The following is a 23,913-nucleotide window of genomic DNA, read 5'->3' on the forward strand; positions in this document are numbered from 1 at the left end:
CTGAATTCATTTTCCCTTCTGAGGAAATTTGTTTGAAAGTTAGACTTTTAAAAATGTTTTATTGCATTCAAATAAGAAAACAGGGCACAGATCCTGGTGTTAAGCAGGGCTGTATGAAATAAACAACTCTGCTTTAGTTAGAAAAATCTATTAGATCAAGAGAAAGATGGGTTTTCAAGGTCCAATTGTGGTGTATTGTGTTATGTTCTTTACTCTGAAAGGAAAAAAAAAGCATTTATAGCCTACTGTTTAAAATAACTGCTTTTGCTGATTCTATGGCTTGCATTTTTGTAAAGTATAATACAGTGAGCAGAGATAGTAATGACCAAAGTGCTGACTTCAAATGAGATTTTGTTTTTAATTAAGCAATCTGGGCAATTTTTTTTTTTTTCTCTTCAACATTAGGAGGAAAGAAAAAGACCACACTTGGGGGCCTGGTGGAAAAACAGAAAATGCTTTTTCTCATTTCAACCAGACTTCAAAGCAGCAGAGTGCAGAGAGGCAGTGGCCAGGCCCTCAGTATTCCTCAGGATTGCTTGAGTGTACGTCTCGCAGATATGAATCAATTATGTTTGGAGGTACGCCTTGCAAGAGGAGCCTGCAGAAGGAGAGCCCACCTAGAGAGGACCAAAAGGAAAAGAGATAAATCAAAACCATCTCCGTGAAAAATCGCTGAAACAATACTTCTTGACTAGCTGCCTGGAAATGTGACTAATGATGTTCCCATTAGTTACAAAGATTCATTCAGTCTACTTGGAAATCTTCTCCTGGTTTTAGTATATTTAGAATTTAAAGCACTTGGCATCTAGAAGGAAAAGCAAGTTCCCAGCAGAACCATAGCACTTTTTCCCCTACTATTGTTCAATCTTCATTTAAATTCCCAAGTGGTTGGAAAGTATTTATTGCTCTTTGAGAGGTTTTGTGATTCCTCATAGATGATTGAAATGTTCTGACTGAACAGCAGAATACATGCATACCACCTTATGGATCAGCGGGAAGATCTGCTTCCAGTTTGTTAATGTTGTTTTTAATTAGGCACAGAGAGTTTCGATTCAAACACATTGGAAAAGATATAAACTACCCCCTTTAACTTTGGTCATTTATGCACATCAAAAGCACAAAAACTGGAAATATTTTGTTAAAGTTACAAGGATAAGACCAGTCCAATACTTTCTGAAGGTGTGAGAAACACCTACCGATATTTCATACCTACCTTCTGAGTTTCTGATTTATATCAAAAAAATAAAAGTACCCTTCAAGAGAGAATCCATGAAACCACAAAAATTCATGGTCCTTTAGTGAAGTGCTTCACTACTTGCTAATAAATTCACGTCCAGACAAAGCAGCATGCCATTTGAACATTCTTAAAAACTTCTTTAATGCAAATTTGAGAAAGTCATTCTCCTTTTTTAAGAAAAACAACTCAAGTCACATATTGGTAGAAATGATGCCACTTATGTACATGTCCATTCCTTGATGCAAATAATTCAGAATGCTTGGGTATCACCCGTTTCTGTCTACATTAAATGCTTTGATTCATGCTCTACTGCATTCAACAACTTGCTTCATGTCAACAGGAGACTGCTGTGATGGATAAGTACTAGCTGTTAATTTCAAGATAGTGAAATACAAATTAAAACTACAAAGTTAGCTATTTAAAATAAGTCTATTTTCATTGGATTACATAATGAAAATCATGCCATACTCCACAGGCTTGGTATGGCTTATGACAGTCATAAGCTTCATATGCCAAAACCATATGAAAGCTTACCTTAGATGATATTATACATTCAAAAATCCTTATTGTGCAACGACTAAGGAAAAGAGAAAGAGGGAGAGAGAGAGAAGTTGTAAGCATTAATAAAGTGCTAACACCAAAGTTGAGTACTTGTTGGATGAAATTATGGTCATGATTATGATGAGGTGATTTCATTAATCCTTAGTCATGTAAAAGATGTAGGAAAATAGAAGCACATGAAATGAAGGGTGGGGATCCAGTCACATCAAAAGGATCATTAATATGTAAAACATTTATTAATATGCACAACTACTTTGCCTGAATAGGTGGCAAAGCCAATCCGATTGTATAGTGAATATCTATGGTAAGAGCTTCCAAACCATTAGCTTAAAACAAATACAAAAACCAAAACCCTACAACATATATATATCGTGTTTTTCAACAAAAGAAAAACATAGACAATGGACAAAGTGTTAGTGTACATATATATATGTTGAAATTCTAAAAGGCAAAATTATCAAGTACAAATATTAGACTAGTGTATTCTATAATATTGTATTCTGAATGGAATATATATGACTGATCTAAATAGACACAAAACTTAACCTTATGTTACAAAGCTATTCTGTATACAATCTACAAAGCTTTCAAGAAAGAACCTTACTTTTTTTCTCTTTTGAAAGCTGATATTATCTTTGGAAATTCACAAAACAAATATTGTAAACTCAGGCATAGATCTACATCATCAGGGTTTTAATCAAGTTGCATACCCAGCTGCAAATAACTCTTAATTTGCAATTCCAAATGGGGGCGAATCACATGTATATGATAGTACTCATTTATTGCTTGATACATTTTATAATACAGCCTAGAATTTTCTTTCCTTTTAAGTTCATAAACATGTGAAATAATTTGAGTCCCCATGAAAATGTCTAAAATCTTCAACAGATAGATGGGTTACAGATATTCTACTGGTGAATTTGTAATGGAATATTTTAAATATGTAAGTTTCCCAATTTTTTTTTATTTGTTATTTTTTTGAGACAAATTCTCACTTTGTCACCTAAGCTGGAGATCTCCACTCACTGAAGCCTCTTCGACCTCCCACATTCAAGCAATCCTCCTGCCTCAGCTCTCCAAGTAGCTAGGACTACAGGCTTGTGCCACCACACGTGGCTAAGTTTTGTACTTTTTGTAGAGATGGGAGTTTGCCATGCTGCCCAATCTGATCTTGGATTCCTGGGATCAAGCGATCCACCTACCTCGGCCTCCCAAAGTGCTGGGATTATAGGCGAGAGCCATCACGCCTGGCCTTTAAATATTGGATTTTTTTTATCCTCTTTCCATAAAAAATGCTCAGAACACTAAAAAAAAAATGTTTAAAACGTTCGGTTCTCTGAATTGCATCATGAATGTAAGGAAACTATGCTGTAAACTATCTTTAAAAAAGTATTTCTACAGTTAAAAAATGAAAATAATAAAGAAATGTTGATTCCCAAGTTTTGATAGTCTTATTATATAAAACGAGATCATCTTCAAATGTAGCTTTCTGGCTTTATTCATGGAGACATGTGGTAAGGTACGTAGTTTTCTGATAAAACTTAGTTTCTACATTACTTAATATCCTTGAATAATTTGGCCTTCCTTGTTCATGGCATAAACACTGTATGCCATGAGCTGCTAAGAGGTACAATTAAAAGCGAATGAGAAAGTCAAGCTTTACATGCAAGGTGCATTTTCATGTAAGAGGAATGGAACGGAAAGTAGAATATCCAGTGGGATATAAACTTTTTAAACCTGTTGCTGCCCCTCCAGGAAGACTGGTTGTCCAGGGGTATCTACTCCTTGATATATCACTGCAGAATCAGAATATTTGTACCAGTATTTATTTATTCTCAGTTGACATTCTTACCTTTTTTCACAACTTAACTTGATTCAAGTTACCTATTATCAGATAACAATCTGATGACAAACAATTTCAGCTTTACTTTTACGACCAAAAACTTTTATCAATATATCACAGTTGATACTTTATTATGAACTTATGTACTAGAATACATTATTCTTTTTATCAAATTTAATTACTGTACCATTTACTATATTTTCATTAAAAAGAATATATCATGTATATGTATAATACTATTCACTTTTAAGGAGGGCCTCAAATATTGTTCCATTTGTTAAAGCATCATTTTATATCATTAACAACATTCAGCTAGTTTCAAAGCATAAATAAGTGGTACTTTTTTTTTTTTAGTTTTTGTTTTTTGGGGGATATTGAAACAAAAGCATCAACAATACTTTGGAACTAATAAGGCTAGTAGTTGAGAAACCAGATGATTTGCAATTATGACCTTAATAATCATTTAAAGCCAATAAAGGAGCTAAAAATGTTTAAATTTGTAAGGATTATCTCAATAGTAAGGCTTGAAATTTTCTAAGAACATTATATGCCTTGTATTTGTGAGAAAAAAATCAAATCTTTTTCCTTTCACTCAATTATGAATCGTAAAAGAAAAAATACAGCTTTAAAAAGTTATAAGAGGAAAGCGGCTGGGTGCAGTGGCTCACGCCTATAATCCCAGAACCTCGGGAGGCCGAGGTGGATGGACTGCTTGAGGTCAGGAGTTTGAGATCAGCCTGGCCAACATGGCGAAATCCCGTCTTTACTGAAGATATAAAAATTAGCCAGGTATGGTAGTGCATGCCTGTAATCCCGGCTACTCAAGAGGCTGAGGCACGAGAATTGCTTGAACCCAGGAGGCAGAGGTTGCAGTGAGCTGAGATTGCACCCTTGCACTTCAGCCTGGGTGACCTTGTCTCAAAAAAAAAAAAAATATATATATATATATATATATATGAAAGTAATTTTGTTCAAGAAGTTTCTCTATCATATTTATATTAGACTTAGGACTAAAAGACCTTTTTTTTTTTTTTTTTTTGAGACAGAGTCTCGCTCTGTCACCCAGGTTGGAATGCACTGGCGTGATCTTGGCTCGCTGCAACCTCCACCTCCTGGGTTCAAGCCATTCTCCTGCCTCAGCCTCCCGAGTAGCTGGGATTACAGGCATGTGCCACTACGCCTGGCTAATTTTTGTATTTTTAGTAGAGACGGGGTTTCACCATGTTGGTCAGGCTGGTCTCGAAATCCTGACCTCATGATCCGCCCGCCTCAGCCTCCCAAAGTGCTGGGATTACAGGCATGAGCCACTACGCCCGGCTAAAAGACTCTTTTTAAAAAAACATAAATACCCAAGCATTTACTATGATTTTCTAAAATAGATAGTTACTTTCTGAGTTTTAGATCATAATTTCATTATAGAGAGATTGGAAAAAGAAAGATTTTGGTTATTACAGAATGGCAATATAATACAGCTAAGAATGAGAGAAAACACACTAGGATCATGTCACCTATTATCTCATAATGGTGACTCTTTGAAGGGGGTTTCATGGTGTCCCAAAGTAGGTTCTGCTCGTAAAGAAAAATGTCAGTATAAAAATGGTAGTTGATTAATATGAAAATTGATTAAGATGGCAGGTTATGCTTTTCAACCACATAAATCCTTATGTGTTTTCTTGGTTTACATTAGTTGCCACACTTTGAAAACTAGTATAAATGAAATGTATACCTATATATGGAAGTTCTCTAGTTAGAGATTTGAAAAGCAACCTGTTATAATATGTATATACTGTATTCTATATGTGTAATATCAAACACTTAATTAGCAAAACTATTTCTATAAATATCAGAAAATAATAAACTTAACAAAATAGTAAGCTAATTAAAAATAATGCAGATTCCTCAACTGCCATTTCAATAGATGGATTTTCACACTAGGCTTCTATTTATAGATGAATGATGTCACCAAAGTGATAGCCCCTTTCATTCTTACCACGGTGTACACATACTAACATTCCACTGAAATTAACAGTCCCTTAGCGCAAATCACATAAGACAAAAATAAGTTGACTTAAATAATCAAATAACCTTCCACAAATAAAGTGAAGTGAATGTAGGATGTAAAACTGCCTTCTCTCCCTGAATTCCCTCCCTGCTTCCCTCGCCCTCACCACCCTCTCCCACCCTCGCTGCAGCATTTTGGCAAACAATTTGGATTAAGAACAATAAGCATTAAGAACAATAATTCAATGATTTTCTTTAACTTTAGTCTATACATGAGATATTGGATGTCATACCTTTCACCTCCAGTTTGCATTCAATCTCCACTGTCCCCAGGTCATTGACTGCTTTGCAGCAGTAAGTGCCTCCATCATAGGGACTGGGCTTGCGAATTTCCAGGGTACAGACTCCCTGGTTGCTGAACATCCTGTATCTTGGGTCATCCACAATAGCAACTTTGTTTTTCATCCAGGTTATTTTAGGCTGAAGTTCAAATTGAAGAAACTTAGGTCAAAACATACCTGTACTTGGCATATTAATAGACCATCAAAGCCAGCAACAGAATTTTAAAGCATGACTTTAAAAGAAAGTGCATCTGAGAATGATAGATTTCTACTTGGGCACTGTTTCTCACATTAAACTCTACTTAGTGCTTGGCAAAGAAACAAATGAACAGTTCTGACAAAGAAAGCCAGATTTGTTCAGAGGCAACTCTGGGGCAATCTTCTCAAATGGATTCAGTTGCATTTCAATTTGATCTACACAGGTACAAACTTTCAGTTATAGGATGAACAAGTTCAGGGCATCAAATGTACAGCATCGGTGGTGACAAATGTTAATTTGATTGTGATAATCATTACACAATATGTACACATATCAAATCATCATATTGTTCAGCTTGAATGAATATGACCTTTATTTGTCAATTAAATATTTTCAAATTAAAAAACAATTTCATCCATAGGTCCACGATATTAACTCATTGTAGAGAGTGCATATTTGCTGGGCATTTTTTTTTCAGAGAATCCCCATAAGGTGTCATGACCATTTGATTTGCCTCATTTCCTTTTCCTGATACTCTTTTTTAATTCTTTATGAACAGCATCTGCCTCCTCATTACTTAACCTGTCCTCTGACATCTATATTCATCATCCCATGGCAATGGATCTACTCCAATCAGATAATGCAAGATCAGTAATGACCCAATCACCCAGGAAGATGACTTCATTCTCCTTGACCTCTGAACAGCATTTGATATCAGTGACTCCTCACTCTCATATTGTCTTCTCCTTTCTTTTGTAAATATACACCCTCCTCATTCTCTCTTCCACCTCTTCTATTATTTTATCTTGCTCAGAACCTAGAGATGGCACCTTTTCTGTCTCCTTCACACAGTCTTCTTCTTCCTTCCACCCTTCAAATGGGAGCAATCACTGAGCCTCACACCTTGGTCCTTGGCTTTTTACTTGCTATCCTCTTTCCTCAATGATATTCCTTTCTAAAGCTTTGGCAAGGGGTAGAATGTAGCATCTTTATGTCTGGGACTCCCAAACCGAGAGCGAGAGCCCTGGCCTTTCTCCTAGGCTCTGGGTGAACCTCTCCATCTGCTTCCTCATCATTCCCATTTGGGTGTACCAATATCATTTCCAAGTACACATTAATTTAGCAACTTTTGCTCATCCTCAGTCTGGCTTTTTCCTTTGACTTTCCTTTTTTTTTGGAGTCTTCTGTCACCCAGGCTAGAGTGCAGTGGTGCTATCTCAGCTCACTGCAACCTCCATCTCCTAGGTTCATGCAATTCTCCTGCCTCAGCCTCCCAAGTAGCTGGGATCACAGTTGTATGTCACCATGCCCAGCTAATTTTTGTATTTTTAGTAGAGACCATGTTGCCCAGGCTGGTCTCGAACTCCTGATCAAGTGATCTGCCTGCCTCAGCCTCCAAAATGTTGGGATTACAGGCGTGAGCCACTGCACCTGGCCAACTTCCCTATTTATGATCAAGGTATATACAGGAAAAAAAAATGTTCATAAATTTTCCCAATTCTAGGGTACTTTCAGTGCACCCAGGGATATGTACATCCCTATGGGTGATATTCATTAAATCGTTGTTCTTTCCAAATGCCAACATGAAGCCTTGAAACCTTTCTCATCTCTTCAACCGGATATGATATCTCCCTTCTTAGCACACTGTACCCTTATCAAAGCACATTTATATTCTGTCTTACAGTATAGTGTAATTGTTGTTTAATCTATCACAGAATTCTTGACATTACCACCTAATTTTCCAAGTGAAACAATGTTATTACACATCCATCTCCTTATACAGGAGATGTTCTTTTTTAAATAGGTGGTTTGCTTTTTCTTCAGAGGAATCCCTTAGTAAAGAAATGTAAGCATTTACTACTGCATCTGAATAGTGTGCCTAACTACCACCAAAACACAAGGAGCAGCTGGATTTGTTTATATTGTTACTTACATTATAACACAACAAATAAAAGCGAGGGACTTTAACTGATGTGATAGAAGAACATAGTACCTTAGGATTTCCTCTCACACTGCAGTTTAGGGTGGCATTGTAACCAGCGATGGCATAGGTGTTAACCAAAGGCTGAGTAAACATGGGTGCCTCTGAGAAATCAAAGTCTTCATACACTGGATTTTTGTAGATTTTACCTTAAAAACAAGCATTACAAATATGTTAAAATTATGTAAATTGGCCTGAGACTATATTATTGGTGGCATCCTTTACTCACAATTAAAACTTTCCTGAACTTAGAAACACATGGAAAAAGATGAGCAAATGCCATGTGGCAAACATTCTGAGGGGTACAAATGCATAGCCAATCATACATGAGATAGAAAGCCAGCGGGGTCATCTGAAACTGAACCAGATATTGAGAAGACTTTGATGTCTTTCTGAGTATTTTGAACAGAAATTTGTTCTAATGTGAAAATTCACAAGGAAGGTTTTAAAAAGAGTGGTTTATGATGAAGTGAAAAGATAAGGATAGAATTTAGTTTCTCCTTTTATAATTGAGTGGGTCCCATGTGTAGCTACATTGAAGGTGTCCAAGAATAAAAGTAGAAACTCTAGAAGAAAATGTCTACTTTTTCCTGTCTCTGGGGTATTAGCCATTTATAGATCCACTGCCTAGAAGCTGGAATGAATTAAAGCCTATATTTGTAAAAAAATTCAATAATAATATAATTTCACTTAAATTTTACTTGAACACCATTATCATAATTTTACAATGTACATTTACCATTTTTTAAATTCCCTTTCACCACATCTCTTTTTCCAGTCTTCTCTGTGTAGTCACTGTCAACCAAAGTTTTCAAATGTCAGTCCATTCCCAACTCACCATCCTTGGCGATCACAGCACTCTCTTTAGTCATGGTGGCATCCTCACTGAGGCCGCACATGTTTTCAGAAAAGACCCGGAAGTAATATTCATTCCCTATGACCAGTTCAGTAATGGTGGCACTGGTTCGGTGATAATGCTCGATGACAGTGAACCATTCCTAAAAGAAAAAAAAATAATAACTAGAGGAAAATCACCTAAAAGCATACAATTTTTCTAACTGTAGATTCGGATAAATAAGTGCTTTATTAACAAAAGGGAAAAAAGACTACTTATTTTTGTACGGAGAGTAATAATATGTTGTTAAAATATGTTTATATGGAGAGTAATAGACGTTGTTAAAATATGTTGAAACAATGTATATTTTGTTTAATGTTTTACAACTTATTTGCAATTGACTATGTAATCTTCATTTACACATTAGATTCATATACCCTAGATGTAATCTACAATCTTTATATTTTTTCAAAACCTTTAGGTGTCTGTCATCTATTTATCCAACTGTCTACCTACCTATTTGTCTTCCTAGCTATCTTTTGTAGAATAAAGTATAATTACAGAATTTTAGTGCCTTTCTTATGAGAAAGACCTGAAGCTAAATCACTAGTCTTTCTTATGAGAAAGACCTGAAGCTAAATCACTAGAGAAACATTAGTAATATCCAGTACATTTACTTAACATTATTATTATATATTTTTTTCTTTTTGAGACAGGGTCTCACTCGGTCACCCAGGCTGGAGTGCAGTGATGCGATCTTGGCTTACTACAGTCTTGACCTCCCAGGCTCAAGAGATCCTTTCACCTCAGCCTCCTGAGTAACTGGGACTACAGGCACGTGCTACCACACCCAGCTAATTTATTTTTTATAGAGAGGAGGTCTCCCTATATTGTTCAGGCTGGTCTCAAACTCCTGGGCTCAAGCAATCCTCCCACCTCAGCCTTCCAAAGTGCTGGGATTACAGGTACGAGCCACTGCTCCCACTTTGTATTATTAACTTTGGTTCTGTTTTTCCTTTTTGAGATGGAGTCTTGCTCTGCCATCCTGGCTAGAGTGCAGTGGCACAATCTTGGCTCACTACAACCTCCGCCTTCAAGCAATTCAAGCAAGGTTCAAGCAGTTCTCCTGCCTGAGCCTCCCAAGTAGCTGGGAATTCGGGTGTGAAAAAATCTGGTGATCTTTAGCAAGTCATTTATCCTCTGTGAGCCTCAGTTTCCTCATCTATAAAATAAGTTTATAATATGCCATACTCCAACTAGGTTGCTTTTTAAACACATTAAGCCAGGGGTTTTCAATCTTTTGGCTTCCCTGGAAAAAGAATTGTCTTGGGCCACACATAAAATACACTAACACTAATGATAGCTGATAAGCTGAAAAAAAAATCATAAAAAAAATCTCATAATGTTTTGAGAAAGTTTACAAATACATGTTGCGCTGCATTCAAAGCTGTCCCGGGCTGCATGTGGCCCGGGGGCCACAGGTTGGACAAGCTTGCATTAGGCTCTTTTCCTCCTCCAGACCTTTCCGCATTTGCACATGCTGTAACCTTGGAGAATCTTTCTTTTCTAACTGGTGTCAGTCTTTTTTCTTTTTTTGTAGATATAGGTGCATAGTATCCAACTTATTTCACAAGGAGAAAGAGTTGCATGGGTGTGAATCTGAGTCAAGGTCTCGAGCAAATATTTGTGGAAGGAATGAGTTTATTGAATTCTATGGAGCATTGAACCAGTTGCTTTATATCATTTAAGCTTTGTAATAATCAAGCAGGGGATATTTGTGCCCCCATTATATAGACGAGGAAAACAGAGATGAAAGAGGTCAAGTGATTGTGGTCACGTATGGTCCTTATACACGTGGTCTTAAGTAGCAATGCTGGGGTTTAATTCCAGCTCTGTGGCTCCACAGGTCTTTTCCTTTCTGCTCTGCCACATCACTTCTCCACGGCCCCAGCTGGCTCCTCACCAGTGAGGCCCTTGTGCCACCTCCTTTACCTCTGATGAAATGGGCTTTTGCTGCTGGTAACCAGAGAAAGCCAGACCTTACCATGCTCTTCTTGTCGGCCTTCTGGATGGTATACCCTGTGATAGCAGCATTTCCGTCATCCTTCGGTGGAGTCCATGTGAGAGCGACATTTTCTCCCCAGACATCCTCAATCTTCACAGTTTGGGGTGGACCTGGACGGTCTACAGGATGAATTCATGGTGTCACTGCAAGGTCACTTTCTTTCCCAGTCTACATTTCATTTCAGGAGGATATTTTAAAAGACCCTTTCCTCTGTTTTAGGAGGCATCACTCTTCTAGACCCTGCTATGGGGGCTTCTGAGACCCTGTGCCTTCCAGTAGAATGGAGCCAGGCCAGATCAAAGGGCACAGAGCAGCCTCAACACTCCCTTCAACTTAACAAAACTCAAAAAGGATTAGCCAGCGGGAAAAGAGTGCTTAGTTTAAAGGGAATGACCCTTTAAACCAAGAAAGGAGGCTGTTACAGGAAGTTGCCCTGTTGGTTAGAGAACCTCAACTTTCAGCAAATTTACTGAAATACAATGATAACAATGATTGAAAACAAGGCTTTTTTCTAGCTCTGCTCTTAAAGTTCTTTCTTTTTGTTTTTTTGGGAGACAGAGTCTTGGTCTGTAACCCAGGCTGAGTTGCAGTGGTGCAATCTTGGCTCACAACAACCTCCTCCTCCCAGGTTCAAGTGATTTTCATGCCTCAGCCTCCCAAGTAGCTAGGACAAGTGTGTGCCACAGTGTCTGGCTAATTTTTGCATTTTTAGTACAGACAAGTTTTTACCATGTTGTCCAGGCTTGTCTCAAACTCCTGGCCTCAAGGGATCTGCCCGCCTTCCAAAGTGCTGGTATTACAGGTGTGAGCCACCATGCCCGGCCTTAAATTTATTTCTTGAAGTTGCAAAAATTACAGAATAATTTAAATAATTAAGAACTAACATTATTTATTCTTTGGGCAGGTAAGTATCTAACTACTCCGGCAGGATCAAAGAGTTCAGTGCTTAACTGTTCAGTTTTGCTTAGGCACATCTTACTTATATTAATATTTAAAAAAAATTCTTCATTCTCCATGAAAACTTTACCAGTAAATTTTAGGTGTAGTAAGAAACATGCTAAACTATAGCTAGAATCTATAATGTCTAGAATGTAAGAATTCAACATAAGAAATAATTTTATCATCAGGGAGATGAGAAACTAAGAGTAAGAGAGAGCCGGGTTGTAGAATAGTGCAGACGGATTTCACTAAAAAGTACATTCATTAATTTTCTTGAACATATATGCCTTAAATCTCTCATGATTAGTCCTTTGAGTTGGTGAGAATTCATTTTGAAATGGTAACAAATCTTACTGTCTTTTTTTTTTTTTTTTTTTTTTTGAGACAGAGTCTCGCTCTGTCACCCAGGCTAGATAGAGTGCAGTGGCTTGATCTGAACTCACGCAACTTCCACCTCCTGGGTTCAAGTGATTCTCCTGCCTCAGTTTCCTGAGTAGCTGGGATTACAGGTGCACGCCACCATGCCCAGCTAATTTTCGTATTTTTAGTAGAGACAGGGCTTCACAATGTTGGCCAGGCTGGTCTTGAACTCCCGACCCTAAGTGATCCACCTACGTCGGCCTCCCAAAGTGCTGGGATTACAGGTGTGAGCTACTATGTCCAGCCTAATTTATCTATTTTTAAAAAACAAATCTAAAAAAAGAGTTTTATGTACAGCCAGCCTAACAAAACTCCTGCTCTTGCCTTAGGGACAAGGACAATTCATCCCTGTACTGCTCTGACAGAACGTTCTGGCTCCTTCGTCTAAACCTACCAACAATCTGGATGTCAATTGATGCGGTCTCCACAAATTTGTCCACTTTGACTTGCAGATCGTATTTCCCAGAGTGGCTCCTCTCTGCTTTTCTAATAAATATGATTGTATCAGTCTCAGAGTTACGAATGTTTATTTGATTCTTATCAATTTCTACACCATCCTTCTTCCAAGTTAATTCTGGTCTTGGTTTTCCCTAAAAAGAAAGACAGCAAAAGTAGAGGGGGTAAATCACATTGTCTCAAGATGTTTCTTCAGCATTATGAGAAGGACAATGACTTAACCCATTCTAGGCAGGGCTGGAAAACACCACCCTTCTAGTCTGGTGGTGAGCAATTACAGCAGCAAAGTTGTCATCTGCATTTTATGTGCAAGGCACTACCTTAGGTACATCACATTGATTATTTTCCTTAGTCTTCACATCAAGCTTAGTATCATTATTCTCATTTTTTTGATAGATAAGTTAAATAATTTGCTCAAGGTCTTGCAGTTAAGTAAGCACTGGAACCAGATCTCCCAGCTGGGTCTGTTGGCTCCAAAAGCCTACACAACACAGGATAATGGTTAAGAGCATGGGGTCTGGGGCCCTGGAATCTATATCTGGCTCCTGATCACTTAATGTCTGTGTGACCTTGGGCAAGTTACTTACTAAGCCCTCTATGCCTCAGCGGGAATAATGGTAGTACCTATCTCAAAGAGTGGTTATAAAGATTGAATTCCTGAGAAAGTTTCTGCCCAATACATAAGTTTTTGTAATTAATATCATCTAATTCTTTTTTTTGATGGAGTTTGGCTCTTGTTGCCCAAGTTGGAGAGCAGTGGCACAATCTTGGCTCACTGCAACCTCCACATCCTGGGTTCAAGGGATTCTCCTGCCTCAGCCTCCCAAGTACCTGGGTTTACAGGTGCACACCATTGTGCTTGTCTAATTTTTGTAGTTGTTAGTAGAAACAGGGTTTCACCAAGTTGACCAGGCTGGTCTCGAACTCCTGACCTCATGTGATTCACCCAACTCCGCCTCCCAAAGTGCTGGGATTACAGGTGTGAGCCACCGTGCCCGGCCAATATCACCTGAATTCTCTCTCTGTTCCCTCTAGCTGTTGAAACTATTCTTTAAGAGCAGAATATAAGAAATCATAATCGCATTCATGAACCTGAGTTTCCATTTCTATTACAAAGGAATTTCCTAGAAGATCTGAGCATCTAGGCTCACCCTGGCAGACAGGAACCAAGCGTGAATTCTGTCAGGTAAGGCACAGCTTTCCCGTGGGCTCTGAACATGGCTAGGTTATAATAAGAGATGTAGAGCTACACACCAAACCCCTGCTCTCAGAGCCTGAAGAGTGGTTGGGGGTGCTCAGACTCACACATGGGAAGCAGAAAACAACATTGTTGAAGATAGGGAAAGACAGTTGAAGCTTATATTTCCTTAAATGTACAACTTGCTCTTAGCCACTAGGGGAAAATGTGGGTTCTCTAATAACACATAAAGTGAAAAAAACCACTGAATTAAGTCACGGGGCCACGGACTCTGTTCTTGGCCCTACCATTGACTTTCTGCGTGACAATGGGCAAGTCACTTAACTTCCCTGTCAGTTTCTTCCCTTCTCAAGCAAGGTAAGGAAATCTGGCCTTTCTGCCTCACAGGGTGTTTCTGAGGATCAAATGAGAAAATGTTTGGGAACTCTAGAGATTACACAAATATACTAACATCACATTTTGGTCTCATCTCCCTTCCTGGGGGCTGAACAGTCTCTGGGATGCCAGATCTACGGGGAACTTGTTCTCATGATTTTTTTCTCTCTCAGACTCAGGGACAGAAGCAGAACACACAGACCACCAGATCTGGGAGCTGGGATTAGCTGTGGTGGCAGGAACGGTGTGGAGACTTGAGGGCTGATTCAGCAGCCCCACTGCAGGGTTGGGGCTAGGTCCCCAGTACCTGCCTTGTTGCCACTTCTGGTTTTATTTGATGCTGCAGGAGAAGGAAAGTAGGAAGAACCTTGCCAAGTCACCCGCTTCCTCCTTGGCTGTGTTCCGCTTCACTTCCTCCTTGGCTTTCATTCTGATTTCATGCCGGGGGTACGTAGTACACAATGTCTCTCCTTAGGTTTGTGCCCAGAGTGCAATGAGGATGGCCTGAATTGGCCATGCCTTTAGTTTGGTTTCATGGGAGCCTGGGTTTGAACAGACTTCTCTCTGTGTGTGCGTGCATGTGTGTGTGTGCATGTGTATGTGTGTATGAGTGTCAAATGTGTGTAGAGACCTACATTCTAAGGCCAGCCTGGCTGATACAATAGCCACAAGGTACAAGTGGCTATTTAAATTAAAATTAATTAAAATAAAAGAAAATTAAAAATTTATTTCTCCAGTCACACTAGTTCCTAGTTACACATTTCAAGTGCTCAATAGCCACATGTGGCTAGTGGCTATGATATTGGACAGCGCTGATATAGAACATTGGTATCATTGAAGAAAATTCTATTGAACAGCACTGTCTGGAGGTGCCATATGAATAGGGAGCTGGAGAGTAAGGGTTGGGAGGTGCAGGGTGTGTGTGTGTGTATTTGTGTAAGACCAAAATTGACTATTGTAAGTGAAGACTAGTGAATTTTGTGAGGAACAGATTCTTTTGCTGGAACAATGATTTAATATTGTTCATATATTTCAGTTAGTGTCATCGTGATTTCAAATTTCAGTTGTCCTCCTTATTGAAATTATTTTGGTTTGGGGTCATCGTGGGAACTAAGCACACACTGTTTTCCTGAATGTGACACTGACAGCTTCACTTAAAATCATGGGTTTTTACAAATATATATGACCAAAAGAATCTTCAAGCATTTCTTCATTTGGTATCTCCTTGATGTTTCTTCCCTGCCCACCATAGTCCCTGAGTTTCAGGCAAGACTATATCTCATTTGTCTCATGCAGAAAGAAAATCTATGATGGTTTCTATAGATTTCTCTATTTTGATAGCAGGAGATTGCTTAATCATTCTCTAACACTCTTTCTTTCTTTCTTTACCTCCTCTCCCTCTGAGGAAATCCTGAATCATGATGAACTTAAATGCTAGAGCATGTCTTCCTACTTCCTAAACTAACCCAACCATGGAAAGAGAAAAAGAGCGAGCCTTGAACTCTTACCTGGAAAGGTATAACCAGATTGACAGCTTCTCCAACTCTGCGGATATAGGTTTGCTTCAGGTGTCTTGGGATGCGAATCTTTGGAGGCTCTGAGTGAGGGTAAAATAGCACAATTTTGCAATCAGTCTGGTGTCTGAAAATAGCCTTACAAAAGCAAAATGGCATGATACTCACCAGAGTACCCTTGTGGTCATATCTCTGCAATGAAATCTGAGATGTGCCACTAACAGACAATATATGGTAACTGGTTCAAAATGTGTGTGTGGTTTTTGTTTGTTTGTTTTGTTTTGTCTTGTTTTCTCTTCAAGCAGAGATGGTTTAACAGTTTGACTCAGCAAAATTTATCCCTGACATCCTTGGCTTTATTGCAACTTTGTATTTTTATTGTTGTAGTAAGCCTAAAGCAACTTTATAGAAAAATACATTTTCTCTTAGGGCCTTATACATTCTATGCCTTCCTTTCTTTCTTTCTTTCTTTCTTTCTTTCTTCTTTCTTTCTTTCTTTCTTTCTTTCTCTCTCTCTCTCTTTCTCTCTTTCTCTCTTTCTTTCTTTTCTTTCTTTCCTTCTTTCCTTCTTTCTTTCCTTCCTTCCTTCCTTCCTTCCTTTCTTCTTTTTTTTTTCAGACAGTCTCTCTCTGTCACCCAGGCTGGAGTGCAGTGGCATTGCTCACCACAACCTCTGCCTCCTGGGTTCAAGCGATTCTCATGTCTCAGTCTCCTGCGTAGCTGAGACTACAGGCACATGCCACCACGCCTGGCTAATTTTTGTATTTTTAGTAGAGATGGGATTTTGCCATGTTGGCCAGGCTGGTCTCAAACTTGTGACCTCTGGTGATCCACCCGCCTTAGTCTCCCAAAGTGCTGGGATTACAGGCATGAGCCACTGCATCTGGCCGGTTATTCATAGTTTCTAACAGTGAGTATATTTGCCAGGGAACATTCCACAAAACATCTATAGGCACCACATTAGCTGGGAAGACTGTCCATTCTTCCTTACCAGAAAAAAACAAAAACAAAACATTAGCACTCAGCACTTGCTATTAGGTGCTATTTAAACTCTGTTGGAGTTTAACAGTAACTTTCTCCTTGTGTGACTATGGCGGAGTACATAATAGGCAACCCTGGCCCACTGTGTATTAATATTCATTAATTAAACATCATGAAGATACTAAAGCATGTCGCTGCAAATCCATCAGGAGCAGAGAGTCAAAGGCTCATAGGCTCACAGGGATGAAGCAGTTCTTCTTACTTATTTCCTCAAGTAAAAGTGGAGCTTCTATGCAAAAAAGTCATCTATTCATCCTCCAACTCAGTTGTACGGTACTTTTCCTGGGGTAAACCATTGTACTGCAGTGTGCAGCCTAAGTGTTCAGACATACTTTGCATTTCATTGTCACACAAGTCTAGAAAAAAAACATACTCAAGAGCCAAGATTTGATGAAAGCTATTATTCTTATTCTTGTTTTGTTTTGTTCGAGACAAGGTCTTGTTCTGTCACCCAGGCTGAAGTACAGTGGCGTGATTTTGGCTCACTGCAGCCTCCGCCTCCTGGGTTCAAGCGATTCTCCCACCTCAGCCTCCTGAGTAGCTGGGACCACAGGCGTGCGCCACCATATCCAGCTAATTTTTGTATTTTTAGTGGAGATGTGGTTTTGCCACGTTCGCCAGGCTGGTCTCAAACTCTTGGGCTTAAGTGATCCACCTACCTCAGCCTCCCAAAATACTGGAATTACAGGCATGAGCCATCGTGCTCAGCCAAAATTAATTATTTTTATGCTTCATTAAGAACATTCTAAGGGCCAGGCATGGTGGCTCATGCCTGTAATCCCAGCACTTTGGGAGGCTGAGGCAGGTGGATCACTTGAGGTCAGGAGTTCGAGACCAGCCTGACCAACATAGGGAAACCCTGTCTCTACTAAAAAACACCAAAAAAATTAGCCAGGCATGGTGGTGCATGCCTATAATCCCAGTTACTTGGGAGGCTGAGGGACGAGAATTGCTTGAACCCAGGAGGCAGAGGTTGCAGTGGCCAAGATTGTGCCATTGCACTCCAGCCTGGGCAACAAGAGCAAAATTCCATCTCAATAAAAAAGAAAAAAAAAAAGACTCTAAGGCAAAACTGGTCCTTTTATTTCAACTGTTGAATGCATGGTGGTGAGGAAGGCAAGGTTGGCTCGTATTACTCCGTGGCAGTGACCTGATTTCATACTAAGGTATGAATAGTTTTACTTATCTTCATTTTTATACTATCAGTGCAGATGTCAAAACATTGAAAGGTACAAATAATATATGCATAATATTATGAAAACGGTTCTGACCCTGCAGATTCATTGGAGGCACACGGTTGTTGCAGGGATTGTTTGCATGGTTGCATTAACATACTCTCCCTCCACTGTGAATAGGCAGCCCAGCCAGAGTTGGCTCCTGGAACCAGTAGAGGTTAACTAACTGGTCCTCAGAGTACCAAGATAAACCTGAAGGTGATCTCCCATATTGCCAGAAGAGAGCTGTTTTGTTAAGTTCTAACTCCTAGGAAGCATTAACAAAATATCAAAGGAGTAACAACAAAATAGGAGGTTTCAAGAAAGAAAGTCAGTTTGAAGAAAAAAAAAAGCGAACAATGTAAAATGGAATCTAAATTTTGAAAGCCTTGTCACCTACCTATGATTTCCTTCACTAGAATGGGCTGAGAATAGTACTTGGGCTCGCTGGCACCAGCTGCATTAACAGCCTTCACACGCACAAAGATCTTTGAATCTGTCGGCAGATCTGTGATGGTGAACTTCGTCTTGTCGATCAGATCTTTGTTTGCAGGTAACCAGTTGTCAGCTGAAGTCCATAAAAGAAGAGGAAAAGAAGGAGGAATGCTGTTTAGTGAAAAAAATCATCTTAACCATTACAGTCAACTCCAAATTAGTATTTTACTCATAATAATACATCATTTAGAGAGATTATGACTTTGGTCTGGACTTCGACTACAGGGGTGGACATTTTTCATGTTAAATAAAAAACAGCCTAAAATAGCTAACATAAATAATAGGAAAAGTAAACTATAAGCTTCTGCTGTTTCTGAAAAACCTCTTATTCAGCACGAAGATATCCTGAATAATAGTAACTGTCCACAAGAATTTTGTAACAGTTTTATTCCAATTTGGTTTTATAATGATTCATGCAATCATGATTGCTAGCCATCTATACACATTAAAGTTCAGAAAAACAGGAAAAGGCTATCTTTATGAATGAGAGACATTGACCTTTATAGTCATATCATACATTTTTATCTTGGTTGATTTACTGTTGTAAGACACTAACATGGATATAGAGAACCTGATCATATTTATTCACATTGATGAAGAGAAAAAGCTTATATCACAAAGAGAAAACACAGTTCATGGGCTGATACCTCATAAAGAGTTGGTAAAATTCTAACCTTGCGACCAAAATCTAATTTTAAAAAGTTTTTGGCAGCTTGTGTACAAGAGAATTTTAACCCCACATTCAGGCCTTACAAATGTTTCGGCATCTAAAAGTTAGTATGCATTTTGCCCATAGGAAGAAAGAAGACTTTGACCCCACATTAGTAACTCACTGCTCCCTCTCCCCAGCTCTAAGGATCTGTGTGTGTGTGTGTGTGTGTGTGTGTGGTGAGTATACTTCATGCTTGGTCATTCGATATTCCCAGAAACATTATAATATAGTAAGAAAATTTGAGAGCTTCACGGAATACTTTACCTGGCAGATCATACGCAGCCTCCCCATTTTCATCAGACTGTTTTGCTGATGTACCTTTGAGAATCCGTCATTAAAATTAATTAAAGACACCCACTTTCACACTAGAAGAATATCGTATCAGCAGTCAGCATTCTCTGTTAGTAAAGTATGCAAAGTGTGCAAAGAGATTTGTCCTCAGAGCAGTGACGGAAGAGACCAAACGGTGTTAGGGGGGGTTCCTCAGGAGAGCACAGCCTGCTCTGTGCAGACTGTGGGTTCTGTCCTGAGGCACCTGCCACAGAGAAGAGGAGAGAAAAGAAAAGAGAAGAGGAGAAAGGAGGCTGGGACACCTCCAGCAGTGGGAAGAAGAGATAGAGAAGAACAAAGCAAGACCCTGAAGAAAACAGAGGAGCAGGTCCTGGAATCCGCAGAGGAGCAGCGCACAGTGAGACAGTCTATCCTTGTTCCTGTCTCTGCCACCCCAGCAGGGGAGGATTCTCTTGGGTCCCCAGGAAACACGGTGCTCCCACAGTGGGGTTCCCTCATTCAAGACTGGGAGTGCAGGCCCTTGGGATAAGGCCAGCCCTGTTTTACCAGGGCCCAAGTTCTGAATAGAATTGGAGGCTGCCCCAGCAGCTAAGGAGGGAACATTGTCATGTTCCCATGACAATGAACTCTGTCAAGAAAACAAATTGAGCCTGCCCGGGTCCCTGCATCCCACATGGGTGACTCACAGGGTGGTCTTGGGCATACCCCACTGGTTTGAGATGATGACTTTCTCGGGATCAGGAGAGGAGTGGGGGCATCGGGGACTGGACTGGCCGTCCATTGGAACCTTTGCCTCTCTCTTGTTCTAACCCTACCAGGATTATCAAAGAGAAGGGGCAGGCAGCTAGAATATCCTGGCAGCTAGGAAGGCATGTGGAGAATAAAAATTCCTTATGTCTTTGAAAAAGAGACACATCTTTAAACACATTGTCTGCTTGGGAGCTTCTGGGTTGGTATTTTCAGAGTCAAGAGACAGTGGATGAGAAAGTGAAAATAAGAGATTCAGAAAACATGTACAGAAGAGTGAAGAACTAGTAAAAGAGACAATTTCAAGAGAAAACAGGACAAAACAAGACCAGAGGGGGAACAAAAGTAGTCCATCTCTTCATATTGGAACCACTTTAATTGGGGAAACACAGACAAAGAAGATGGCATCCCAGGGGACGGGCAAGGAATCTGTACGTTATTTAACACGTGAGGAGAATTTCTAAGAAAGGAAAGAACAAACGAGTGCAGAAAGAAAACAAAGAAGAGGAAAATGTTGCAGGCATTAAAAAAATAATAACAAAACAAAAACGAGAGAAAGGCAGAGTCCAAAACAACACACGATCTTATAAAACAAAGAATTCTCTTACAGAATAGAACCTGACGTCTCTAAAAGCATTAAACACTATAGAAAATTAGTCTGGAGGACAATAGCCATTAAAAGAGAATGAAGAGTCGGCAGCCACATAAAGAAAATAAGAAAAGACTGCAAGGAGAAAGAGATACACGTTGTGAGAGAACTCCCATAGAAAGCTAATTCCAAAACATTACTCAGCAAAATATATACATAATGACTGTGTACATATACATATGTATTCACGGGTATACATACGTATCTACACAGACCACACGCAAAATTATGTAAAATACACTTCGTTGTATTTTATCTAAGGTGGGTAACATCAAAATGACAGCCATCTATCATTTTGCTGTATCTTCTTACTTTTTAAACCTATCAGAAAGAAAAGAGTAAAGAATTTGCTCGATTCATACATACACAAAAGGTTTATGCTCAAAGGCCACATCACACATAAGATTGGGATATTCTGCTGGCTGGATAATATAAAAAACAGAATGGAGTGCTCATGACTTTTTTAAATGGGGGCGGGGGGATGGAAGAGGATTAAACTGAAGTGCTCAAGAATTTACTTGTTGCATTAGTGACACTACCCCCTTCCCTTGCTGGGTTAACCCTGGGAAGTTTCTGACAACGTTTCCACTGCTTTTGGTTAGTGGCTTTTTAAATCCTGGAGAAACCAATCATAGGACTCTGTGTGTGGAGTAGGCGCAAGAGGGATTGAGGGGTATCAGGATACTTCATTGTCCCTCTCCTCTTCTTCCCTCCAGAACAGAGGTGAGCATTTCCACAGGTGTCCCAATCCAGGCACCTGGGATTTCTTTTTCAGTAGTTTTCTCTTCATAGGAAGTTTCTTCTCCATAGCGAGTTTCCTCCAGGGGAGGTGCACTTGTGTTCACATTCCTGATTTCCCGAATGTGCTTCGTAACCTCCTTCCTTCATCTGGAGGATCTATGTTCAAGTTTGGTGTCCAAAGAGTTTTCTTGGAGGTGAAGTCTTGGGCTATTGTTTGTGGAATTGTTCTGAACAAGTTTCCTGGGTGATTCTTTACCTACCATCATCTAGAATGGAGACCAAGTCCAGAGCCATTTTCAAATGTCATCCCTTTCTAGTTATGGCAAATAAGAAACCAAGAAACACAACAGGACTTTGGTAAGTTTCACATTCTTTTGGTTTTCAGGTAATTCTGGCCCATACTTTCTTCCGTCATTTTTTCTTTTGCTATTATTTCTATCAGTGATTTTAAAAATTTATGGCCTTGTTTCTCTTCCCCTCCTAAATTAAACTGATTACATTTTTATATACCCAACTCCTGAGATAAGTTACTGCTACATATTGAACTTATTTCTTATATGTTTGAGGATTTAACGCTGCTTCCTTTAAAACTAAGACTGGTTCTTAATTCATCTTATTTTTAGATGAAGGCAGGTGATGATCACTAGACAAATACGTAGTCTCCCTTTATTACCCAAAATAGGCCACCCTTTTGATAGTTACCTTCAGCTCAGTATAGGTTTTAGAATTTCCGACTGGCTTCATCATAACTAGACTTTTATATTGCTGTGGTGCAATTCAATTCCACCAGTTTAAGAAGTGGAAGTCCCCGAAGTTTTGTTACAATCTCTTCCTGCCATGTCTTAGTTCAATTATGGTGTCCAATCTGGCAGCCTAGTCAAGGTATTTTTGAGATATCAATTTATAAGCACCGAGTACTAAAAAAGGGCTTAGTTTGTATACATCTCAGAAGGATGACATTTGGCTTGATCTTATTTTCGTAGGAAGGTGATGCATTCTCAACGAAGAGAGACAAAAGAAAGGGAAGGGACATAGCTCACCTATTGATGACAGTATTCGTTTTATCTACTGGTTGTACTTACATCCTTCAAAGCAATACTCTAGCACATAGCCATCTAAACCTGCTGCACCAATCTGGTCTGGGGGACGCCACTTCATCGTGACAGTCGTGTCAGTGACAGAGTCCACAGCCAGAAGAGTAGGAGGGCTTGTTACAGCTTAAAGATAAAAGAGACAGAAAAGAATAAAGTATTTACTACACAGCTATAGTGCAGGAACTGTGATAAAATCAATGGGGACACAAATAAAAATAGACACAAAAGCCCTACATCTTAATGAAATTCAATTAAGACACCTTGAGCATGGTTGTGTGCCAGGCAAAGATCTAATCAATGTGAGAATTTTGGAAATGCTGTCATGTGTTTTTTCCAAATTGAGAGGCTGGTGTGGGAAGCTGGGAGGCCCAAGGAAGTTGAAGAAGGCAAGGTTTGGGATCTAATGATCTAGAGTAATTTTCCCAATGCTCTCTAATTTCTAAGTGCAAACTCTTGTATTACATTTTCTTTCCATTGAAAAAACTACCTCATTGCCATAAAATAATGGAGATGTCTTTTTTTTTTTTGCCTTCACTGAACTAACTTTTTTGATTTAATAGATAACATTTAAGGTGTGACCGTAAAGCAAAGAAACCAGTTTCCAAGTGTAGCCTGTTGAACTGACCTCATTTGTTTCAGTGATAGTTGTTTACAATAAGCTGGGTTATATTAATAGGCTAATACCTTCAGAAGCACAAATGGAGAGTAGTCATATGTCCATGGACTCAGCAACATGCTTTCAGTGGGGAATGACAACCAGAGCCACCCACAGTTGGCAATGGAATTATGGTAATGAATTTCAGGGCCTATGTTATGAAGCTATTCAACTTAACCTAACCTACTTTTTAATTTCTTAGACACATAAAATTGTCCCTAACTGTTTCAAGCTCCTGCCACCTATCACTCTAAGAAGCGTCCAGGCCTGTTCAGCTAGGGATCAGAGAGAAAGCAGTCATACTCTGGG

At 39.3% G+C, this 23,913-nt stretch overlaps 1 protein-coding gene across 5 annotated transcripts in view; it reads right to left on the minus strand.

Moving 5' to 3' along the window:
• Positions 1–334: 334 nt before the first annotated feature.
• The window catches only part of MYBPC1 (myosin binding protein C1), a 90,184-nt gene continuing 66,605 nt past the window's right edge, over positions 335–23,913 (minus strand). For 2 of the 5 annotated variants that reach the window (XM_033220902.1, XM_033220899.1), the window contains 11 exons: positions 22,938–23,072; positions 18,621–18,788; positions 15,960–16,048; positions 12,817–13,012; positions 11,043–11,182; positions 9,002–9,161; positions 8,176–8,312; positions 5,936–6,122; positions 3,536–3,594; positions 1,772–1,814; positions 335–617 (listed from right to left, as the gene is read on the minus strand). In XM_033220902.1, the coding sequence (XP_033076793.1) occupies positions 1,791–1,814; positions 3,536–3,594; positions 5,936–6,122; positions 8,176–8,312; positions 9,002–9,161; positions 11,043–11,182; positions 12,817–13,012; positions 15,960–16,048; positions 18,621–18,788; positions 22,938–23,072 (1,295 nt within the window). In that variant the 3' untranslated portion in view covers positions 335–617; positions 1,772–1,790. The remainder of the gene's footprint in view (positions 618–1,771; positions 1,815–3,535; positions 3,595–5,935; positions 6,123–8,175; positions 8,313–9,001; positions 9,162–11,042; positions 11,183–12,816; positions 13,013–15,959; positions 16,049–18,620; positions 18,789–22,937; positions 23,073–23,913) is intronic. The other 3 variants (XM_033220900.1, XM_033220898.1, XM_033220901.1) reach the window with 2 other exon arrangements.

The sequence above is a fragment of the Trachypithecus francoisi genome, unplaced genomic scaffold, assembly GCF_009764315.1.
Source record: "Trachypithecus francoisi isolate TF-2019V2 unplaced genomic scaffold, Tfra_2.0 Lachesis_group11, whole genome shotgun sequence".
Taxonomy (NCBI): domain Eukaryota; kingdom Metazoa; phylum Chordata; class Mammalia; order Primates; family Cercopithecidae; genus Trachypithecus; species Trachypithecus francoisi.